Source organism: Entelurus aequoreus, linkage group LG28, assembly GCF_033978785.1.
Source record: "Entelurus aequoreus isolate RoL-2023_Sb linkage group LG28, RoL_Eaeq_v1.1, whole genome shotgun sequence".
Taxonomy (NCBI): Eukaryota; Metazoa; Chordata; class Actinopteri; order Syngnathiformes; family Syngnathidae; genus Entelurus; species Entelurus aequoreus.
Window position 1 is genome coordinate 23,888,576 of NC_084758.1, and position 18,922 is coordinate 23,907,497.

An 18,922-nucleotide genomic window follows, 5' to 3' on the forward strand; every position below is an offset into this window, starting at 1 on the left:
GTTGTGTCCTTGGGCAAGACACTTCACCCTTGCTCCTGATGGCTGCTGGTAGCGCCTTGCATGGCAGCTCCTGCCATCAGTGTGTGAATGTGTGTGTGAATGGGTAAATGTGGAAATACTGTCAAAGCGCTTTGAGTACCTTGAAGGTAGAAAAGCGCTATACAAGTACAACCCATTTATCATTTATATCCCCCCCCCCTTCCACATCCCACACCCCGGATTGTAAATAATGTAAATAATTCAATGTATATACTCTGATGATTATCTTGTGTGATGACTGTGTTATGATGATAGTAGCAGTTCTGCAGCTCGTGCAGAACTCTGCTGCTCGTCTGCTAACACAGACCCGCAGACGTGAGCACATCACCCCTATATTAGCGTCCCTTCACTGGCTCCCTGTGCGTTACGGAATCAATTTTAAACTCCTTTTATTTGTTTTTAAATGTCTAAACAACCTCGCGCCAACATATCTCTCCGACCTCCTTCAGCCTTACTGTCCCACCCGATCCCTAAGATCAGCCGATCAGCTGCTACTGACGGTCCCGGACACAAGGCTGAAGCTTAAAGGTGACAGAGCTTTCGCTGCTGCTGCTCCCAAGCTCTGGAACGACCTACCTCTTAGTGTTAGACAAGCCTCCTCTCTTCCTGTTTTTAAATCTCTCTTAAAAACATACTTTTATTCCATGGCTTTTAACACAGTGATATCCATCCTGCAATGGCACCCCATAATACACCTGCTGTGAACCTGTTTTTATGTTTTTATATTCTATTTATTTATTTTTTATCGTGTTCTGTTTGTGTTGTGTTTGCTCGGTTCTCGTATTATCTTTTAACCTGCCCATTGTACAGCACTTTGGCTACCCTTGTGGTAAATTTTAAATGTGCTTTATAAATAAAGTTGATTTGATTTATATATCTGTATCATAGTATATATATGTATCATGAATCAATTTAAGTGGACCCCGACTTAAACAAGTTGAAAAACTTATTCGGGTGTTACCATTTCGTGGTCAATTGTACGGAATATGTACTTCACTGTGCAATCTACTAATAAAAGTCTCAATCAAACAATCAATCGTTTGCTGAACAGTAATAGAACATTCTTATATGCAATAAGTGACCAGACGTCCGAGATCAAAACTGGGAATATAATCCCAGAGAAGGGGGGGGGGAAAAACGGTCAGCTATTTTTAAATTCGAGAAACAATATGATTAGGTTATAAATACATGCGTATATCCTACATAAACAATGTATGAATACATTAGATATCTATATATCTTAGTGCCTTATCCTGTTTACATATTTTGTCCCACACATTTCACAAAGGTGTGCTACACAAAATTGGGTTGGAAAGCTAGACTAAATTTAGACTTGTATAATACTGTATAGCCACTGTCCATCGGATTGTCTAGTTAGCTAACATATATTACCTCCCCTCCCCTACACAATCTGGACTGTGGTCCTAACTTTTACCCCTGTTGGCTTTTACAATCTTTATCTTAATTTATTTCAACTTTATGTTATTCAAGTATGACATTTTTAAATGTAATTAATTTAATTGACAAGCAATTCTGTTATGGTCATACTCTTGTTTGCTAGCGGCTACGATTTCAGTACTATTGGAAGATCTTTGCTCCTTCTGAACTCGGTGGTAATATTCTTTTCACAAAATACAACCAATAGTATGTTAATGTTAAATCTTACTTGTGAAAAGTAATCCCCCGATTCCTATTTTCAACAGTCCGCTCATTTGAGCAGGAAAACGCTGAACACCAGCCCAACATCTTTGTTTTCTACCTGTCAACTGTCAGTTTAGGCTGCTCGCCGGCTCCTCATCACCACTTCAAGATGGCGGCCGAATTTCTCGCGTCACAGCAGCCAGTGCTGCGTCTACTTATAAGATGTCTATGGGTTCTTTTATTTGTGTATTGTTAATGCGGAAGCGAATGTGACGTTACCAAAACGTGCGACGTCATCACGTTGTTGGTGTGGGCGTGCTCATTTCTTTCACAAGGAACGGTCTGTTTGTATGAAGAATACATTTGCCTCGGTTATGTGACTGAAGAGAAGACGCTGAGTTGGCTCTCTGTTCACCGTCCCCACGCACACGAACGTTGAGCGAAGTTTAATAAAATTGACTTATTTCCTTTCCTTGTTAGACACGCCTTACACTACAGCACTGCGAACAACATCCCCCCTATAATAAAAATTATTAAATAACTACATCTCCGAGCACCTTGGCCTTTTAAAATCAATGTTTTTATTTTTTTGTCAATACAAGAAATACAATTTAAAAAATGTTGCTTTTTAGGTTAGTCGATTGCGCACAAGGCCATGCTGTTGGGAGAATTCCCATTCCCCAGCGGGCTTTGAACGCAACAACGTTACCCAAAGAAATGTGATTGGTTCCTTGGTGATCACGAGTGCACTATCCGGTGATTTGATTGGACGGGTGTCAAACGATAATACGGAAGTACGTCCAACCTTGTCAAGTGTACTCCGGCAGGCAAGTCACACATGCCGTCAAATCCTTCATATGTTATTATACTGGTATTATATCACTCATTTGTTCGTATTCTTCAAACAGCTAAATGAATAGGACACTCATTCTGCAGTGTGTCGGCAGGCTGCAACGAGGCTTCTTCTTGGCACCAGTTTCTGCTCCATGGAGCACTCGGAGGGTCCGACATGCATGCAAGGATGTTTGCAAAGAAGGAAAAAACTACTACATCACCACCCCCATCTTTTATGTCAATGCCTCTCCTCACCTGGGGCACTTGTACTCCGCAGTTTTAGCGGACTGCATGCACAGGTACAAGCTTCTTCAGGGGTTCCACTCGAGATTTGCCACAGGTAATTCATCCTCACACACACACACCCTAAGCAAAATAAACATATCAGGTTACAGTATGCAGTGCCAGTGGGCGTTTATTTACTCAACTGCAGAGAGTACCAGGTATATAGTGGATGTAAGGCATTGGGACAAGCAGGTGTATTTTAGTCAAATGCATTTTGAGATATTGTAAATGAATATAATTGCTGTACAATGAAAAACATGTATATACAAACAAAGACAACATTGGCATTACAGTAATCCCTTATTTGGTTGTAGGTGTGACTGTGATCAATTAATTCCCTAAAGTGACTATAAATGTAATATTTTCGTAGCGAGAGCATAAAAAAAAAAGTTTGACAGTCTATTTTTTTTTTAACATTATAAGAGCCCTCTAAAATGAAATAACACCCACATAGTCACTTTGACACTTTTTAAAAAATCGGTTTAATCAATTCCTTCTCAAATAGTGGGGCGGGGAGCGCGGTGGTGTGCCAGGGGGGAGCCTGTATCATGCAGTATCATATATATCGTATCATGTATACCGTGAGATACAGTCTGGTGTGCCGTGGGAGATTATGTAACTTCACTTAATTGGGTTTAAAAATATTTTTTGCAAACCAATATAATTATAATCCGCAAATTGTGCCGTTGTTAAGTGTCTGTGCTGTCTAGAGCTCGGCAGCGTAACCGTGTAATACTCTTCCATATCAGTAGGTGGCAGCAGGTAGCTAATTTCTTTGAGGATGTCGGGAACATGGTTTGTCGTGATCACAATATGCGGGAGGCAGTGTGCAGGTAAAAAGGTATCTAATGCTTAAACCAAAAATAAACAAAAGGCAAGTGCCGCTAAGAAAAGGCATTGAAGCTTAGGGATGGCTATGCAAAACGAAACTAAAACTGAACTGGCTGCAAAGTAAACAAAAACAGAATGCTGGACGACTGCAAAGACTTACAGCGTGTGGAGCAGACGGCTTCCACAAAGTACATCCGCACAACTTAAATAGTCTTGATAGCGAAAACGAAGCAGGTGCGTGAAATAGCATTCAACGAAGACATGAAACTGATACAGGAAAATACCAACAAAAGAGAAAAAGCCACCAAAATAGGAGCGCAAGACAATAACTAAAACACTACACACAGTAAAACACCAAAAAACTCCAAAAAAAGTCACTTAGTGATGTGACAGGTCGTGACAGTACATCTACTTTGAGACAAGACCTATAGTGATGCATGCTTGGTTATGGTTTGAATTCATATCCAACAATTGCGAGAACGACATTTTATTGTCAATATCGGCTATTTAGTTAAATTATTCTGCTGGTGGTGTGCCTCAGAATTTTTTCAATGAAAAAAATGTGCCTTGGCTCAGAAAAGGTTGAAAAACACTGTAGTATATCATGCAAAACAAGCTTTAAGTTTAAATAAGGACTTCATTTTATTTTTATTTCAGGCAAATTGATGCACTTTAAATATGTTCTGTTGCAGACTATAAAAGGTATTGTTTTTTGTAAGTTTCTTTTTTTCTTTAACATAAATAAGGAAGCAATGGTATGCAGAGGTGTACTTATTGTCACACTGACAAGATGCAGAGATGACGGCAGGCATTGAGCAGGAAAACATTATTTAATGTCCAAAAGTAAAAATAAAGAAAAGACACAAACCAGGAACGCCAAACTGGAAAACGGGAAACAGGATCCAGCAACCAGGAACTAGGAACAAAAAGACCGAAAGCAGTCCACGGCATACAGGAACAGAGACAAGTAACAGGTAGGAGCTACAAGTCTTCATGACAATAATCCAGCAGTGACTGGAGGGCAGGGCAGGTATAAATAGCAGCTGGCTGATTGGCACCAGGTGTGGCCAGGTGCCAATCAGCCACAGCTGAGGGGACAGCACTCAGAGAGAAACAGGAAACTGAACCAAAAGAAGAGTGCTGACAGGAAATAAAACAATCACAGAGAAAAAACTAAAACTTGACCAAACTCTCAGGGACAAACCTGACAGTTATAACAATTTTATAGACAAGTGATACTATTTATAGTCGCGGCGGAGAGTGTTTTCTTCTTCCTGACGGGGCGTAACAGAAAATAATTGAGGAGCACTGATTTAATCCAATGTAATAATGCTGCCCCAATCAGTGGCCACGATACTAAACAACACGTTCTGATTGGTTTGGTCTCGGCTCGTGTCCAATACTACTTTAGTATTGCTATTGTTAGTTCAATGAGCCATTACGCTTGAAAATGCACATTTAGGCCAAAAGTATTTTTAGTACCGTATTTCCCTAATCATAGGGCGCACCGGATTATAAGGCGCGCTGCCGATAAATGGTCTGTTTTCGATCTTTTTTCATATATAAGGCGCGATTATAGGGCGCATTAAAGGAGTCATATTATTATTATTATTATTTTTCTAAATGTAAAAGACTTCTTTGTGGTCTACATAACATGTAATGGTGGTTCTTTGGATCAAAATGTTGCATAGATGATGTTTTACAGATCATCTTCAAGCCGCTTTCTGACAGTCGCTTCCGGATGCACCGTTTTGTGAGCGGTCTTATTTACGTGGCTCACCTTCGGCAGCGTCTTCTCCCCGTCATCTTTGTTGTAGCGGTGTAGCGTGCAAGGACGGGAGTGGAAGAAGTGTCCAAAGAGGGAGCTAACTGTTTTAATGACATTCAGACTTTACTTCAATCAATAATGGAGCTGCATCTCCTCATCTGGAAACAACAACACCCGTGAAAAACCGTCCGACCGGAACTCTCTAATAACTAAAGTTCCTTGGGTGAATAATGTAAACTCACTACACCGGTATGTTTTAGCGCTTTCATGGCGAGTTTACTGACAGATATAACTTTACACTACTTTATATTAGAAATGGCAACAGCAGAGGATGAATGTCCCATAACAAGAAGATAGAGAAAAAGAAGAAGCTTATGGGGTCGGCACGGACTACAAAGGCGGACAAATGCAATTTTTCAGGACTTATGCAGATCCCAAATACAGATCAGCAGGTACGAAGGTAGAAAAAGTAGATTTTGCATAATATAGCGAAACAAAACGCCAGATAATGTCTTACCTTATACACACACCATAATACTCCTACGTTGAAGCACAGTACAATCCATCAAGCGGTGGTGTGGCTTCATAGCTTACCAAAGTTGTACTAAAACATTGGTAGATTTTTGAGCGCCGTGTGTAATGTTCTATATTTTCAATGGAACATATAAAATGTTGGTGTTGTTTACTTGAGTCATAGTGAAGTCTACACGTATCTCTTATGTTTGACTGCCATCTACTATTCACACTTATCATTTCACCACGTTCCAAATAAAATAGCTCCGAGGTCGGTAAGCAAAACCAGAATTATTCCGTACATTAGGCGCACTGTCGAGTTTTGAGGGGGGGGGGAAAGGATTTTAAGTGCGCCTTATAGTCTGGAAAATACGGTATATAGAGTAAAGCCGCAAACTTTGAAGTTTATTGAATATAATATTGCAGGTGTAGTGAAGGAATATTACACATTGAGGGCTTTTCTTGACATACCAGGCACGGACGAACACGGCCTTAAAATCCAACAGGCTGCTGAGGCGGCAGGAGAAGACCCCCTCGCCTTCTGCACGAGCGTCTCGCAGAGTTTCCGACGCCTCTTTGGCTCCTGCCACGTGTCTTTTACGGACTACATCAGAACCACGGAGGAGAGGCACCGGCGGGCCGTGGAGCACTTCTGGTGCCTGCTGCGCGACAGGGGACTCATCTACAAGGGGAGCTACGAAGGATGGTACTCCACGCCGGACGAGAGCTTCCTCACGCCGACGCAGGTCGCCGACGCCGTGGACTCATCGGGGGACGCCATCAAGGTGTCGCTGGAGAGTGGGCACAAGGTAACAAATCAAAAATGTAGAATTTGCACAATTGGTCATTAGGGCTGATATCTCACGGTACACAGTGGTTGAAAAACATTGTTCTAATGCAGGGGTCACCAACGCGGTGCCCGCGGGCACCAGGTAGCCCGTAAGGACCAGATGAGTAGCCCGCTGGCCTGTTCTAAAAATAGCTCAAATACCAGCACTTACCAGTGAGCTGCCTCTATTTTTTTAATTTTATTTATTTACTAGCAAGCTGGTCTCGCTTTGCCCGACATTTTTAATTCTAAGAGAGACAAAACTCAAATACAATTTGAAAATCCAAGAAAATATTTTAAAGACTTGGTCTTCACTTGTTTAAATAAATTCATTAATTTTTTTACTTTGCTTCTTATAACTTTCAGAAAGACCATTTTAGAGATAAAATACAACCTTAAAAATGATTTTAGGATTTTTAAACACATATACCTTTTTACCTTTTAAATTCCTTCCTCTTCTTTCCTGACAATTTAAATCAATGTTCAAGTAAATTTATTTTTTTTATTGTAAAGAATTATAAATACATTTTAATTTAATTCTTCATTTTAGCTTCTGTTTTTTCGACGAAGAATATTTGTGAAATATTTCTTCAAACTTATTATGATTAAAATGTTAAAAAAAAATTCTGGCAAATCTAGAAAATCTGTAGAATAAAATTTAAATCTTATTTCAAAGTCTTTTGAATTTCTTTTAAAATTTTTGTTCTGGAAAATCTAGAAGAAATAATGATTTGTCTTTGTTAGAAATATAGCTTGGTCCAATTTGTTATATATTCTAACAAAGTGCAGATTGGATTTTAACCTACTTAAAACATGTCATCAAAATTCTAAAATTAATCTTAATCAGAAAAAATGACTAATTATGTTCCATAAATTCTTTTTTTTATTTTTTCAAAAAGATTTGAATTAGCTACTTTTTCTCTTCTTTTTGAATTTTAAAGAGTCGAAATTGAAGATAAACTATGTTTCAAAATTTAATTGTCATTTTTTTCGTGTTTTCTCGTCTTTTAAACCGTTTAATTAAGTGTAAATATCATTAATTATTAATAATAACATAGACTTAAAGGTAAATTGAGCAAATTGGCTATTTCTGGCAATTTATTTAAGTGTGTATCAAACTGGTAGCCCTTCGCATTAATCACTACCCAAGAAGTAGCTCTTGGTTTCAAAAAGGTTGGTGACCCCTGGTCTAATGTGTACAATTGACTTTATTGTGATCAAAACAAGCAATAAGGAACTATAGCACTCACCAACAATGGAAGATCGGTATTGGAACGGGCAGCATAAAACCCTGGTCAGGACATCCCTACTGAGTACGTCTTCGTGTATTTCCCAGGTGGAGTGGCTCAAAGAGGAGAACTACATGTTCCGTTTGTCGGCCTTTCGGACGCAGCTCCTGGACTGGCTCCACAACAACCCCGGCGCCATCCAGCCCGAGCGTTTCCGCCAGGATGTTCTCCTGTGGCTGCAGGACGACCTTCCGGACCTCTCCGTGTCCCGCCAGAGAAGTCGCCTCCAGTGGGGGATCGCCGTGCCGGGGGACCCCGACCACACCGTCTACGTGTGGCTGGACGCTCTGGTCAACTACCTGACGGTGGCCGGTTACCCCGGCGACCACCAGCGCTGGTGGAGCGTCTCCCGCCACGTCGTGGGCAAAGACATCCTGAAGTTCCACGCCCTCTACTGGCCGTCGTTCCTCCTGGGGGCGGGGCTGGCGTTGCCCCGGTGCTTGTACGTGCATTCCCACTGGACCGTCGGCGGGAGGAAGATGTCTAAAAGTTTAGGGAACGTGGTGGACCCCTTTGAGCGCTCCCGGGCGTTCACCGTAGACGGTTTGAGGTACTTCCTGCTGCGCCAAGGCACGCCAGATTCCGACTGCGACTACACGGACGACAAAGTCATCAAGCTGCTCAACGCGGAGCTGGCCGACTCTCTCGGCGGCCTCTTGAACCGCTGCACCGCTCCCGCTCTGAACCCCGCCCAGATTTACCCGCACTTCTGCCCGCAGTCGTTCTCCGGGATGCAGGACCCGGAAGACGGCCGCATGTTGGACGCCGTGCGAAGCCTCCCGTCAGTGGTGGAGCGTCACTACGACACCTTGCACACCTACAAAGGCCTGGAGGCCGTCGCTGCCTGCGTGAGGCAGACAAACGGCTTCGTTCAACGCCACGCGCCGTGGAAGCTAGACAGGACGGACGGCGGAGGAAGACGCCGGCTGGACACCATCATCCACGTCTCCTTGGAGTGTCTCAGGATCTACGGCACCCTCCTCCAGCCCGCCGTGCCGCTGCTGGCCGACCAGCTGCTGTCCAGACTCGGAGTGCGAGCGGACGAGAGGAAGTGGACCGACCTGGACTTCCTGCCCAGCCAGAAGGGGACGGACTGCTCCTTCCAAGGGAGAGCGCTGGGACCCGACACAGGAGTGCTATTTAGTCGCCTGGAACGTCCCGGCGAGGAGAAGCCAAAGAAAATGAATAAAAAGCAGACAAAGTGATCAAACGATGTGTTTGTCCGAATTTAAAATCAATCACTAAATGACTTTATGTAAAACGTCCTTAAAGAAATGAAACAAATCAGTTTGCTTCAACCCACATGAAGCATCTTTTTATAAAAATGTTTTTACTGGTTGTTTTGTTTTATCATCGCCTTTCAATTTTTTTTAATAATAAAAATAATTTATGAAAAAACATCAATCTTTTAATTAGAAGAAACACTTTTCAGTTAGCCTGTATCTCGTTTTTTTTTGCTGTTGTATCTGTCATTTAGACCAGGAAACTAAAAAACAACAGAAAAGTCACCAAATTTCGCTTAGGTTGTATAGCACATAAGCGTGCTGTGTTTAGGATTATGAAATTGAGATAAAAGCTTCTCATTTTGGTTATCATGTAGCTACTTTTTCTTCCTTAACAGGACATAAAAACAAGTGTTCCCTTTACAGATATATAAAACAGAAAAAAATATTTATTAATCCTCTAACCCAGGGGTCACCAACCTTTTTGAAACCAAGAGCTACTTCTTGGGTACTGATTAATGCGAAGGGCTACCAGTTTGATACACACTTAAATAAATTGCCAGAAATAGTCAATTTGCTCAATTTACCTTTAATTCTATGATATTATTAATAATTAATGATATTTACACTTAATTGAACGGTTTAAAAGAGGAGAAAACATGAAAAAAATGACAATTACATTTTGAAACATAGTTTAGTCAATTTCGACTCTTTAAAATTCAAAATTCAACCGAAAAAAAGAAGAGAAAAACTTAAAAAAAGAATTTATGGAACATCATTAGTAATTTTTCCTGATTAAGATTAATTTTAAAATGTAGATGACATGTTTTAAATAGGTTAAAATCCAATCTACACTTTGTTAGAATATATAACAAATTGGACCAAGCTATATTTCTAACAAAGACAAAATCATTATTTCTTCTAGATTTTCCAGAACAAAAATTTTAAAAGAAATTCAAAAGACTTTGAAATAAGATTTAAATTTGATTGTACAGATTTTCCAGAGTAATTTTTTTGAATTTTAATCACAATAAGTTTGAAGAAATATTTCACAAATATTCTTCGTCGAAAAAACAGAAGCTAAAATGAATATTAAATTCAAATTTATTGATTATTCTTTACAATAAAAAAAAAAAAATTACTTGAACATTGATTTAAATTGTCAGGAAAGAAGAGGAAGGAATTTAAAAGGTAAAAAGGTATATGTGTTTAAAAATCCTAAAATCATTTTTAAGGTTGTATTTTTTCTCTAAAATTGTCTTTCTGAAAGTTATAAGAAGCAAAGTAAAAAAAATTAATGAATTTATTTAAACAAGTGAAGACCAAGTCTTTAAAATATTTTCTTGGATTTTCAAATTCTATTTGAGTTTTGTCTCTCTTAGAATTAAAAATGTCGAGCAAAGCGAGACCAGCTTGCTAGTAAATAAATACAATTTAAAAAATAGAGGCAGCTTACTGGTAAGTGCTGCTATTTGAGCTATTTTTAGAACAGGCCGGCGGGCTACTCATCTGGTCCTTACGGGCTACCTGGTGCCCGCGGGCACCGCGTTGGTGACCCCTGCTCTAAGTAGTAGAAAAATAATTTGCCTTATCTTAAAAACATGAAATACAACACACACACAGAGGTGGGTAGAGTAGCCAGAAATTGTACTCAAGTAAGAGTACTGTTACTTTAGGGATTTATTACTCAAGTAAAAGTAAGGAGTAGTCACCCAAATATTTACTTGAGTAAAAGTAAAAAGTATGTTGTGAAAAAACTACTCAAGTACTGAGTAACTGATGAGTAACCTGTTCGATTAATGATGACGGCAACAAAGAATGCACAAAAACATAAAAATAGTAATGAGCAAATCCAGAGCCAGGAATATCTCTTAAGCAACTAAAACTTAGACTTCCTTTTTATTGTCATTCAAATTTGAACTTTACAGTACAGATAAGAACAAAATTTTGTTGCATTAGCTCATGGAAGTGCAGGATAAAAAAGCAATAAGGTGCATATATAAATAAATAAATAGGTTACTGTACAGATAAATATATTGCACTTTTTCATATGCATCCGCGTTTATGGACGTATGTTATATTGTCTTTTTTATTCGAGCGAGTTAATCCATTTTGGGGGGAGTTGAGGGGATAATTATGATGCGTTCAAGAGCAAACAATAATATATATTAAATAATAATACATTAACATAAAAAAAATGAAGGCAAATTGAGCCACAATAACTTAACAGCACCATAGGCTCAGTAGGCAGAGATTACAAAGGAAAATAAGTTAGCCTTTACGCAAACCATAAACTGATAGGTGTGGGCTGCACGGTGCACCTGGGAACACACTGATTGGTGTTTCTATGCATGCGTGTGTGTGTGTGTGTGTGTGTGTGTGTGTGTGTGTGTGTGTGTGTGTGTGTGTGTGTGTGTGTGTGTGTGTGTGTGTGTGTGTGTGTGTGTGTGTGTGTGTGTGTGTCTATGAGGCTGCAGTACGTTAATAAATGTCCCCACACGATGTACATTTGACAGTGATTCATAGCAGGGAAGCTAACATCAGCCTACGGTGACAGCCAAAATATCTGCTAACGTTACTTACCGCCATGTGCTTCCTCAAATTTGACGTTGAGTTCATGTAAGCTTAAGCTTGTTGCCGCTGAAACTTTATGTTCAGTTAATCACGTGACCGCCTGGCTCTGTTTGATTGGTGAAACGGAGTCAAACGTCACCAGTGACTGTATTGGATTGGTGAAACGGAGTCAAACCTCACCAGTGACTGCATTTGATTGGTGAAACGGAGTCAAACGTCACCAGTGACTGCATTTGATTGGTGAAACGGAGTCAAACGTCACCAGTGACTGTATTGGATTGGTGAAACGGAGTCAAACCTCACCAGTGACTGCATTTGATTGGTGAAACGGAGTCAAACGTCACCAGTGACTGCATTTGATTGGTGAAACGGAGTCAAACGTCACCAGTGACTGCATTTGATTGGTGAAACGGAGTCAAACCTCACCAGTGACTGTATTTGATTGGTGAAACGGAGTCAAACCTCACCAGTGACTGTATTTGATTGGTGAAACGGAGTCAAACCTCACCAGTGACTGCATTTGATTGGTGAAACGGAGTCAAACCTCACCAGTGACTGCATTTGATTGGTGAAACGGAGTCAAACGTCACCAGTGACTGTATTTGATTGGTGAAACGGAGTCAAACGTCACCAGTGACTGTATTTGATTGGTGAAACGGAGTCAAACGTCACCAGTGACTGTATTTGATTGGTGAAACGGAGTCAAACGTCACCAGTGACTGCATTTGATTGGTGAAACGGAGTCAAACGTCACCAGTGACTGCATTTGATTGGTGAAACGGAGTCAAACGTCACCAGTGACTGCATTTGATTGGTGAAACGGAGTCAAACGTCACCAGTGACTGTATTTGATTGGTGAAACGGAGTCAAACGTCACCAGTGACTGCATTTGATTGGTGAAACGGAGTCAAACGTCACCAGTGACTGCATTTGATTGGTGAAACGGAGTCAAACGTCACCAGTGACTGCATTTGATTGGTGAAACGGAGTCAAACGTCACCAGTGACTGCATTTGATTGGTGAAACGGAGCCAAACGTCACCAGCGACTGCATTTGATTGGTGAAACGGAGTCAAACGTCACCAGTGACTGCATTTGATTGGTGAAACGGAGTCAAACGTCACCAGTGACTGCATTTGATTGGTGAAACGGAGCCAAACGTCACCAGCGACTGCTTTTGATTGGTGAAACGGAGTCAAACGTCACCAGTGACTGCATTTGATTGGTGAAACGGAGTCAAACATCACCAGTGACTGCATTTTATTGGTGAAACGGAGTCAAACGTCACCAGTGACTGTATTTTATTGGTGAAACGGAATCAAACGTCACCAGTGACTGTATTTTATTGGTGAAACGGAGTCAAACGTCACCAGTGACTGCATTTTATTGGTGAAACGGAGTCAAACGTCACCAGTGACTGTATTTTATTGGTGAAACGGAATCAAACGTCACCAGTGACTGTATTTTATTGGTGAAACGGAATCAAACGTCACCAGTGACTGTATTTGATTGGTGAAACTGAGTCAAACGTCACCAGTGACTGTATTTTATTGGTGAAACGGAATCAAACGTCACCAGTGACTGTATTTTATTGGTGAAACGGAGTCAAACGTCACCAGTGACTGTATTTTATTGGTGAAACGGAATCAAACGTCACCAGTGACTGTATTTGATTGGTGAAACGGAGTCAAACGTCACCAGTGACTGTATTTTATTGGTGAAACGGAATCAAACGTCACCAGTGACTATTTGATTGGTGAAACGGAGTCAAACGTCACCAGTGACTGCATTTGATTGGTGAAACGGAGTCAAACGTCACCAGTGACTGTATTTTATTGGTGAAACGGAATCAAACGTCACCAGTGACTGTATTTTATTGGTGAAACGGAGTCAAACGTCACCAGTGACTGTATTTTATTGGTGAAACGGAATCAAACGTCACCAGTGACTATTTGATTGGTGAAACGGAATCAAACGTCACCAGTGACTGCATTTGATTGGTGAAACGGAGTCAAACGTCACCAGTGACTGCATTTGATTGGTGAAACGGAGTCAAACGTCACCAGTGACTGCATTTGATTGGTGAAACGGAGTCAAACGTCACCAGTGACTGCATTTGATTGGTGAAACGGAGCCAAACGTCACCAGCGACTGCTTTTGATTGGTGAAACGGAGTCAAACGTCACCAGTGACTGCATTTGATTGGTGAAACGGAGTCAAACATCACCAGTGACTGCATTTTATTGGTGAAACGGAGTCAAACGTCACCAGTGACTGTATTTTATTGGTGAAACGGAATCAAACGTCACCAGTGACTGTATTTTATTGGTGAAACGGAGTCAAACGTCACCAGTGACTGCATTTTATTGGTGAAACGGAGTCAAACGTCACCAGTGACTGTATTTTATTGGTGAAACGGAATCAAACGTCACCAGTGACTGTATTTTATTGGTGAAACGGAATCAAACGTCACCAGTGACTGTATTTGATTGGTGAAACTGAGTCAAACGTCACCAGTGACTGTATTTTATTGGTGAAACGGAATCAAACGTCACCAGTGACTGTATTTTATTGGTGAAACGGAGTCAAACGTCACCAGTGACTGTATTTTATTGGTGAAACGGAATCAAACGTCACCAGTGACTGTATTTGATTGGTGAAACGGAGTCAAACGTCACCAGTGACTGTATTTTATTGGTGAAACGGAATCAAACGTCACCAGTGACTATTTGATTGGTGAAACGGAGTCAAACGTCACCAGTGACTGCATTTGATTGGTGAAACGGAGTCAAACGTCACCAGTGACTGTATTTTATTGGTGAAACGGAATCAAACGTCACCAGTGACTGTATTTTATTGGTGAAACGGAGTCAAACGTCACCAGTGACTGTATTTTATTGGTGAAACGGAATCAAACGTCACCAGTGACTATTTGATTGGTGAAACGGAATCAAACGTCACCAGTGACTGCATTTGATTGGTGAAACGGAGTCAAACGTCACCAGTGACTGCATTTGATTGGTGAAACGGAGTCAAACATCACCAGTGACTGCATTTTATTGGTGAAACGGAGTCAAACGTCACCAGTGACTGTATTTTATTGGTGAAACGGAATCAAACGTCACCAGTGACTGTATTTTATTGGTGAAACGGAGTCAAACGTCACCAGTGACTGTATTTTATTGGTGAAACGGAGTCAAACGTCACCAGTGACTGTATTTTATTGGTGAAACGGAATCAAACGTCACCAGTGACTGTATTTTATTGGTGAAACGGAGTCAAACGTCACCAGTGACTGTATTTTATTGGTGAAACGGAATCAAACGTCACCAGTGACTGTATTTGATTGGTGAAACGGAGTCAAACGTCACCAGTGACTGTATTTTATTGGTGAAACGGAATCAAACGTCACCAGTGACTATTTGATTGGTGAAACGGAGTCAAACGTCACCAGTGACTGTATTTGATTGGTGAAACGGAGTCAAACGTCACCAGTGACTGTATTTGATTGGTGAAACGGAGTCAAACGTCACCAGTGACTGCATTTGATTGGTGAAACGGAGTCAAACGTCACCAGTGACTGCATTTGATTGGTGAAACGGAGTCAAACGTCACCAGTGACTGTATTTGATTGGTGAAACGGAGTCAAACGTCACCAGTGACTGCATTTGATTGGTGAAACGGAGTCAAACGTCACCAGTGACTGCATTTGATTGGTGAAACGGAGTCAAACGTCACCAGTGACTGCATTTGATTGGTGAAACGGAGTCAAACGTCACCAGTGACTGCATTTGATTGGTGAAACGGAGCCAAACGTCACCAGCGACTGCATTTGATTGGTGAAACGGAGTCAAACGTCACCAGTGACTGCATTTGATTGGTGAAACGGAGTCAAACGTCACCAGTGACTGCATTTGATTGGTGAAACGGAGCCAAACGTCACCAGCGACTGCTTTTGATTGGTGAAACGGAGTCAAACGTCACCAGTGACTGCATTTGATTGGTGAAACGGAGTCAAACATCACCAGTGACTGCATTTTATTGGTGAAACGGAGTCAAACGTCACCAGTGACTGTATTTTATTGGTGAAACGGAATCAAACGTCACCAGTGACTGTATTTTATTGGTGAAACGGAGTCAAACGTCACCAGTGACTGCATTTTATTGGTGAAACGGAGTCAAACGTCACCAGTGACTGTATTTTATTGGTGAAACGGAATCAAACGTCACCAGTGACTGTATTTGATTGGTGAAACTGAGTCAAACGTCACCAGTGACTGTATTTTATTGGTGAAACGGAATCAAACGTCACCAGTGACTGTATTTTATTGGTGAAACGGAGTCAAACGTCACCAGTGACTGTATTTTATTGGTGAAACGGAATCAAACGTCACCAGTGACTGTATTTGATTGGTGAAACGGAGTCAAACGTCACCAGTGACTGTATTTTATTGGTGAAACGGAATCAAACGTCACCAGTGACTATTTGATTGGTGAAACGGAGTCAAACGTCACCAGTGACTGCATTTGATTGGTGAAACGGAGTCAAACGTCACCAGTGACTGTATTTTATTGGTGAAACGGAATCAAACGTCACCAGTGACTGTATTTGATTGGTGAAACGGAGTCAAACGTCACCAGTGACTGTATTTTATTGGTGAAACGGAATCAAACGTCACCAGTGACTATTTGATTGGTGAAACGGAATCAAACGTCACCAGTGACTGCATTTGATTGGTGAAACGGAGTCAAACGTCACCAGTGACTGTATTTGATTGGTGAAACGGAGTCAAACGTCACCAGTGACTGCATTTGATTGGTGAAACGGAGTCAAACGTCACCAGTGACTGCATTTGATTGGTGAAACGGAGTCAAACATCACCAGTGACTGCATTTTATTGGTGAAACGGAGTCAAACGTCACCAGTGACTGTATTTTATTGGTGAAACGGAATCAAACGTCACCAGTGACTGTATTTTATTGGTGAAACGGAGTCAAACGTCACCAGTGACTGTATTTTATTGGTGAAACGGAGTCAAACGTCACCAGTGACTGTATTTTATTGGTGAAACGGAATCAAACGTCACCAGTGACTGTATTTTATTGGTGAAACGGAGTCAAACGTCACCAGTGACTGTATTTTATTGGTGAAACGGAATCAAACGTCACCAGTGACTGTATTTGATTGGTGAAACGGAGTCAAACGTCACCAGTGACTGCATTTGATTGGTGAAACGGAGTCAAACGTCACCAGTGACTGCATTTGATTGGTGAAACGGAGTCAAACCTCACCAGTGACTGTATTTGATTGGTGAAACGGAGTCAAACCTCACCAGTGACTATTTGATTGGTGAAACGGAGTCAAACCTCACCAGTGACTGCATTTGATTGGTGAAACAGAGTCAAACGTCACCAGTGACTGTATTTGATTGGTGAAACGGAGTCAAACGTCACCAGTGACTGTATTTGATTGGTGAAACGGAGTCAAACGTCACCAGTGACTGTATTTGATTGGTGAAACGGAGTCAAACGTCACCAGTGACTGTATTTGATTGGTGAAACGGAGTCAAACGTCACCAGTGACTGCATTTGATTGGTGAAACGGAGTCAAACGTCACCAGTGACTGCATTTGATTGGTGAAACGGAGTCAAACGTCACCAGTGACTGTATTTGATTGGTGAAACGGAGTCAAACGTCACCAGTGACTGCATTTGATTGGTGAAACGGAGTCAAACGTCACCAGTGACTGCATTTGATTGGTGAAACGGAGTCAAACGTCACCAGTGACTGCATTTGATTGGTGAAACGGAGTCAAACGTCACCAGTGACTGCATTTGATTGGTGAAACGGAGCCAAACGTCACCAGCGACTGCATTTGATTGGTGAAACGGAGTCAAACGTCACCAGTGACTGCATTTGATTGGTGAAACGGAGTCAAACGTCACCAGTGACTGCATTTGATTGGTGAAACGGAGCCAAACGTCACCAGCGACTGCTTTTGATTGGTGAAACGGAGTCAAACGTCACCAGTGACTGCATTTGATTGGTGAAACGGAGTCAAACATCACCAGTGACTGCATTTTATTGGTGAAACGGAGTCAAACGTCACCAGTGACTGTATTTTATTGGTGAAACGGAATCAAACGTCACCAGTGACTGTATTTTATTGGTGAAACGGAGTCAAACGTCACCAGTGACTGCATTTTATTGGTGAAACGGAGTCAAACGTCACCAGTGACTGTATTTTATTGGTGAAACGGAATCAAACGTCACCAGTGACTGTATTTTATTGGTGAAACGGAATCAAACGTCACCAGTGACTGTATTTGATTGGTGAAACTGAGTCAAACGTCACCAGTGACTGTATTTTATTGGTGAAACGGAATCAAACGTCACCAGTGACTGTATTTTATTGGTGAAACGGAGTCAAACGTCACCAGTGACTGTATTTTATTGGTGAAACGGAATCAAACGTCACCAGTGACTGTATTTGATTGGTGAAACGGAGTCAAACGTCACCAGTGACTGTATTTTATTGGTGAAACGGAATCAAACGTCACCAGTGACTATTTGATTGGTGAAACGGAGTCAAACGTCACCAGTGACTGCATTTGATTGGTGAAACGGAGTCAAACGTCACCAGTGACTGTATTTTATTGGTGAAACGGAATCAAACGTCACCAGTGACTGTATTTTATTGGTGAAACGGAGTCAAACGTCACCAGTGACTGTATTTTATTGGTGAAACGGAATCAAACGTCACCAGTGACTATTTGATTGGTGAAACGGAATCAAACGTCACCAGTGACTGCATTTGATTGGTGAAACGGAGTCAAACGTCACCAGTGACTGCATTTGATTGGTGAAACGGAGTCAAACATCACCAGTGACTGCATTTTATTGGTGAAACGGAGTCAAACGTCACCAGTGACTGTATTTTATTGGTGAAACGGAATCAAACGTCACCAGTGACTGTATTTTATTGGTGAAACGGAGTCAAACGTCACCAGTGACTGTATTTTATTGGTGAAACGGAGTCAAACGTCACCAGTGACTGTATTTTATTGGTGAAACGGAATCAAACGTCACCAGTGAC

General features: G+C 41.2%; 1 protein-coding gene across 3 annotated transcripts; it reads left to right on the forward strand.

The window, feature by feature from the left end:
- Positions 1 to 2,468: 2,468 nt before the first annotated feature.
- On the forward strand, positions 2,469 to 9,383 carry mars2 (methionyl-tRNA synthetase 2, mitochondrial). 3 transcript variants are annotated; one of them, XM_062039596.1, is made up of 4 exons: positions 2,469 to 2,507; positions 2,589 to 2,854; positions 6,386 to 6,720; positions 8,077 to 9,383. In XM_062039596.1, the coding sequence occupies exons 2-4, from the start codon at positions 2,593 to 2,595 to the stop codon at positions 9,232 to 9,234; spliced, it is 1,755 nt and encodes a 584-aa protein (XP_061895580.1). In that variant the 5' UTR covers positions 2,469 to 2,507; positions 2,589 to 2,592; the 3' UTR covers positions 9,235 to 9,383. The 3 variants fall into 3 exon arrangements, with proteins under 3 accessions (XP_061895580.1, XP_061895581.1, XP_061895579.1); XM_062039597.1 differs by lacking the exon at positions 2,469 to 2,507 and adding an exon at positions 2,512 to 2,551 and having other exon boundaries at positions 2,628 to 2,854; XM_062039595.1 differs by lacking the exon at positions 2,469 to 2,507 and having other exon boundaries at positions 2,515 to 2,854.
- The last annotated feature ends 9,539 nt before the right edge of the window (positions 9,384 to 18,922 follow it).